This window comes from Saimiri boliviensis, chromosome 5 (genome assembly GCF_048565385.1).
Source record: "Saimiri boliviensis isolate mSaiBol1 chromosome 5, mSaiBol1.pri, whole genome shotgun sequence".
Classification (NCBI taxonomy): Eukaryota; Metazoa; Chordata; class Mammalia; order Primates; family Cebidae; genus Saimiri; species Saimiri boliviensis.
Genome location: NC_133453.1, coordinates 82218138 through 82224137, shown reverse-complemented (window position 1 = coordinate 82224137; position 6000 = coordinate 82218138). Strand labels below are relative to the sequence as shown.

The 6000-nt window shown below is 42.5% G+C and overlaps 1 protein-coding gene across 2 annotated transcripts in view; it reads left to right on the top strand.

Annotated features, from left to right (window-relative positions):
* Positions 1 to 1133: 1133 nt before the first annotated feature.
* Positions 1134 to 6000, top strand: part of GALNT5 (polypeptide N-acetylgalactosaminyltransferase 5) — a 53628-nt gene continuing 48761 nt past the window's right edge. For both annotated transcript variants that reach the window (XM_074399663.1, XM_003921963.4), the window contains exon 1: positions 1134 to 3131. In XM_074399663.1, coding sequence (XP_074255764.1) covers positions 1678 to 3131 — 1454 coding nt within the window. In that variant the 5' untranslated portion in view covers positions 1134 to 1677. The remainder of the gene's footprint in view (positions 3132 to 6000) is intronic.

The following is a 6000-nucleotide window of genomic DNA, read 5'->3' as shown; positions in this document are numbered from 1 at the left end:
ATACCTACAAATAATGCTTTACCAGTGCTCTGGGTGTTCCTTAGCCCAGTCAAGTAGACACCTAAAATTAAACGTCCCATGGGCAGTGTTACAAAAACCAAATAATAATAATAATAACATTGAGACATCTTTTTCTAGACCAGTGTTTCTCAACTTTAACTGCACATTTGAAAGACCTGGAAAGCTTTGTTAAATATATATATATATTTTAATACACTGTCATCTCCACCTCCTTTCTCACCAATTGATCGGAGTTTTGGGAATCTTGTTTCAAGTGGTTCTAATGAGAAGCCTGTGGGGAGCCACTACCCTACCAGTCAACTAGCGTCACTCCAAATCTGGTCCAAGTCCTGGTGTGTCCTCAAACTATTTCTTGCTGGTTCGTGACGAGATAAGTACTGAAACTGAGAATGTGTCTTACTGTGTTCATGCTATTGTAGAAAAATACCATAGACTAAGTGACTGATAAGCAACAGAAATTTGTTTCTCACAGTTCTAGAGACTGGGAAATCAGAAATCAAGGTACCAGCAGATTCGTAGTCTGGTGAAAGCCCATTTCCTGGTTCATAGATGGCACCTTCTCATTATACCATCACTTTGTGGAGTGGCAAGGCAGTGGGGTCTCTTTTTTTAAGAGTGTGGATTTCATTCATGAGGGCTCTAGCCTTATAATCAAATCACTTTCAAAAGCCCTACCTCCTAATACTATCACATTCGTGATTAGGTTTCAACATATGAATTTTGAGTGGACATAAACATTCAGACCATAACAAAGTGCTTAGAAACTTTTTGTAGCAATATGACAAATTAAGTTTATGTTTATTGAATATAATAATAAAAGCAGATGGATTCACACACACAAAAAGTAGTTGGCTTACAAAGAAACACATTGAATCCTCCTGAAAGAACGCTCTAAGTAACTAAACATATACATCTCTGGAAGTGAGGAGGATACACCGAGCCCCTTCTTTAAGCTGTTACATCTTAAAGCTGAAACGTTAACTTCAGTGATAAATTCCTCAGGCAGAGCATTGGCACCTGGGTACAACAGGGTTAATGAGCAGGAGCAGGGTAGGTGGGGTTACAAATCAGGAACACATGCCCTCCGAGTTAGATAGCTTTTTTTCCTTTTTAATTACCCTTACAACACACACACTCTCGCATAACACGGAAGGTGAGAGCTGAATGAAGTTTTCTGGGTAATGGCTTGAAATGTTTTCCTTATGAGAAGTGGTGTTGAGTTACAGCGTGCAGACAGAGAACGGGGAGGAGAGAAACAGCAGCCTCAATCTGGCCCCCACCTTTTCTTGGGCTTGTAGGAAGGTGGACACGGGCTCCTGGGGACCAGACAAGTGATATGTTGAACTGCTTCGTGGCTGAAATCAACTGCTTCTAGAGTGACCTAAGGCCAGTGTTTGCCAGAACTGAGCCAGGGCCAGCCAGGCAGGCACAGATGCTCTGCTGTGAAATGCCACGCAGGCAGAGACTGACAAGCGGTAGGAGCTGAGCTTTCCCCTTGGACGGCTGCTTCCTGCTGTGTTCAGGGGAGGGGGTCACTTTCTGGCAACTCTGCTGCTGCTGCTGCCGCCGCTGCTGCTGCTACTACTACTTCAGCTCCTTCTCCACTCAAGGTAAGCAGGCTAAGGGAGGGCAGGCGCCAAGCGAAACACTTGTACCATGAACAGGATCCGAAAGTTTTTCCGAGGAAGTGGGCGAGTCTTGGCATTTATCTTCATAGCTTCTGTCATCTGGCTGCTCTTTGACATGGCAGCTCTCCGCCTCTCATTCAGCGAGATCAACACTCGGGTCATCAAGGAAGACATCGTGAGGAGGGAACGGTTAGGATTCAGAGTTCAGCCAGACCAAGTGAAAATTTTTTACAGCAGCATAAAAGAGATGAAACCTCCCCTAAGGGGACATGGGAAAGGGGAATGGGGCAAAGAAAACTTTAAAAACACTGAGGAGAGTGTGCTCAAGGTTGAGGTTGACCTGGACCAAACCCAGAGGGAGGGAAAATTGCAGAATGCCCTGGGAAGGGGCAAGGTTGTGCCATTGTGGCATCCTGTGCATCTGCAGACCCTCCCCGTGACTCCTAACAAGCAGAAGACAGAAGGGAGAGGCATCAAACCTGAAGCCTCCTCTCACCAGGGGACACCAAAGCAAATAGCAGCTCAGGGGGCTCCAAAAACCTCACTCATAGCAGCAAAAGGAATTCCATTAGTTACAACGTCAGTACATATGGGACCCCTCAGTTTAAAACAGGAGGCCCTGAAGAGTCATAGCCCTAGCAGTGATATATCAACACTAGCGGCTGAAAGGGACTTGAATGTGACCATCCATCTTACTACTGACAGACCAAAGCAGCGATCACAGGCAGTAGCAAAAGAGAGGACACACCCTGCCAGCACACCAGTGTCGAAGTCTGGGGAAGCCATAGCCTTAAACAAAACTGAAACTCCGAGCAAAGAAGTAAATGCAAATAAACACAAAGTCAATAAGAGTCATCCTTTTTCTAAGTTCATTGTCAATTCAAATCGCTTAAGGAAGCAATCTATTAATGAGACGGCTTTGGGAAGCTTGTCAAAGAATGACAGAGCTGGAGGGGCTCATGGAAAGAAACTCAATTTCTCTGAAAGCCACATTGTGATTATAACCAAGGAGGAAGAGCAAAAGACAGACCCCAAAGAGGTCTCCAATTCTAAAACCAAAATTATATTTCCGAACGTACTGGGTAAAAGCCAAGGTAAACACATTTCCAGGAATAGAAGTGAGATGTCTTTCTCTTCACTTGCTCCACAGAGACTACCACTGTCCCAAACTAACCACGCTTTAGCTGGGGGGCTAGAGCCAGCCAAAATCAACCTAACTTCCAAGGCCCCCCCTAGAGAATACAACCAGAGTCATATAAAAGCCCTTTTACCTGAAGACTATGGGATGCACCAGGTGTTAAGAATTGATGTGACGCTTTCTCCAAGGGACCCCAACGCTCCAGGGCAGTTTGGGCGCCCCGTAGTTGTCCCCCATGGAAAGGAGAAGGAGGCAGAAAGAAGATGGAAAGAAGGAAACTTCAATGTCTACCTCAGCGATTTGATCCCAGTGGACAGAGCCATTGAAGACACAAGACCTGCTGGGTAAGACCTATTTCTCTTCTCTTTCCTCAACCCCAAGTGCTTTGGCTCCTACTTAGAGAGGATTTCTTGCTAGATAATTTTGCATGATTTTTGGTCACCTTGAGAATTCAGGAAACATTAATCATTGGATATCATTCAAACATTTCACCAGCTACACAGAGAAAAATTCTCAAATCAGCAGTTGCAGAGTTCTCGTTCTCTGAGACTTTGGTCCCCACCATTAGCTTATGTTCAATTTCCTTCCCTCTGCTGAAAACCTATTAAAATGATTAGATGAACTCAGTTCATAATAACGTATATTTGAATGGTAGAGCTTAAAGTGTAATTCCATTAGAATAGTGACAATGAAGCGAATTCCCAATTTTGGAACTTTTCATTATTAGCAAGTCTGTCAGGAATAAATTTGGGAAGGAAGCACACAGAAGGACTCTTCTTAGATCTCCCTGGAATCGTATCTTAGCCAGAATTCTGCCTAATCATGAGTACTGATAACCAGAATAGAAGAGAAGTGACTTTACTCCCTAAAATTTAAAATCCTTTATAGGTGGAGATGGTAGACATTTCAAGAGATCAGTTACATAGGAATAATAATGTTGGAAAAAGTCAATCAGTCCATGACCAGCAAACACCTACAGGAGCTAAAAAACATCATAATAATCACTTCCATTTATGTTTGCAGGGTTTTACTATTTACAAAGAGCCTGCATACATACAGATGAACTGCGTATGAGTCCTGGAAAGGAGTAGGCAGGAATTATGGTTCAAATTAACACACTGATGAGGGCACTTAGAAGTTACAACAGTTTCACAAGGTAATGCAGTTCTAAAGCTGCCCAGTGGGCCTTCAGGAACCAGTTCTTCCAAGAATTAAATTCCTATAACTCTATCACCAGAGGTGGATCAAAGCATAGATATTTAATCTGATTCAAATATAATTGGGTTCCTGGCATTTTTTTCTTGGCCCACTGATAAGTGAAGGTACTCTATAACCATATGTTCAATATCTGGTAACTCGGTTCCCTGAGTTGAACAATATTTGCCAGGAAGTTGGATTGGGGAATATCAACATTGAGACTTAGCACATGTGGCATGCAAACAGTGACCTTGTTTGGCTTCTGCAGAAAATTCTTCTTTGTGATCTAGCCAGTCAGCATTACATTTTAGTCAGTGTTACTAGGAGGAAAGCAGATACAGGGGAAGCTTTATCCATATTAGTAAGAAGAGTCTCTTCACTGTGATGTTGGCTATAACCAGGTTGTTGCCTACCTCGTAGCCATCAGCAAATGGCTATCAGCCATGCACTGCTTAGTTCGAGCACTGTGCCATTCGCATTCCTCACCCTGGTGATAATCACAGCCTTGAAAAGAATCCAGACATACTCAATGATGAGGAAACTGAGGCCCTGGGAAGCTAGACTGCCTGTAGTCACAGAGCTAGACATTGTAGAGAAATGATTAAAAATCATGCTGAAAATTATTCTGTGCTCTCTTCCATCTCTTGCCAGTCTCTCCTCAAAAAGGACCCTAAAAATTATGTTGGCCAGCTCTAATCTAAAGTCCTGTGTATCATAGGATTACACATGCCAGCCTTGAACACAAAGTGCAAGGAAGCGAAGTAACTGTTGAAGCAGCTTCATTTTAACATGCCCTTATTGACCTGGCAGGCTGCTAGGGAGTCTGGGGAGAAAGCAGACACTGCACAGAAGCACAAACTCCAGTTCCAAACCAGAGAAAAGCATGTGCATGGCGGGGTGGGGGTGACCAAAGCAAGTAATCATGATTATATCACCAGTGTGGCTCACTGAAGGCTCACCGGCTCCCAGTGGTTCTTAGTTTCTATACTTTTGTCTGAAGGAGTTGAGCCTTGCAGCCCAGGAAAGTTATAGTCAGGCTCTGTCTTCTGAAGGAGGTTGTCCTAACTGTAGGAAAAACTGACACGTGTGCTTGAGAGGATGAGTCAGAGAGCATGTGGCTGGGCCTCCTCCCGCTTATCACATAACCCACCTTGGTTAAATACAGGTGTGCTCCCAAGTTGCCTGGCGGATGCTGCGCTCTACTCAGGGGTCCACTACCAAAGATCCTGGACCTGGGGCCTTCCACAGTATTTTTTGATCCTTTTGTAGCCCTCTTCTTTGAAAGAGGATAAATCATTTTTTGTTCTTTTACCCAAACACCCTGACTATAAATATGTGTAAATTATGTATTCATAGAGATAAAGGTTAAAGAAAATATGATCAAAAAACATTTGATTCATCAGGTTGGCAGGAGTTGGAGTGGTTTTTTTTTTTTTTTTTTTTTTTTACTTTGGCTTTATTTATTTTCAGCCTTGCTCAAAACGTGTTTGAGGTAGCTGCTTACAGGAACACACGCAGTAAGATTTTTTTAAGATAACAAGTTTTAAAAGTCAGCATAAGGGGAAAATTGTTATAAAATAGAATAAGAAAATGATGGATGCAGCAAACCACCATGGCACGTGTATACCTATGTAGCAATCCTACTCAGTCTGCACGTGTACCTCAGAACTTAAAGTATAATTTTTTTTTATAAAAAGGAAAATGAGTGTGTATGTGTGAGAGAGAGACAGAGAAATAACTATACAAACACTGGAGGGCTAGCTTAAAATTAGCTGCAGTAGCATCCCTCTGCAACCTTTAAATTTTAAGAGTTTGGGAGAATATCTTCCTTATTGACCTATTCATTTTCCCAAAATCCACTGTTATAGACAAATTCACACATAACTCGCATATCACAACTGCTCATTGAATGTAGATTGAACAAAAAATCCCACTGATTTTGTATATTCATTTAAATTTGACTTCCCCCAGTGAAGATAAGAACTAGGTAGTAGTTAAGATCATCTTACAGATGAA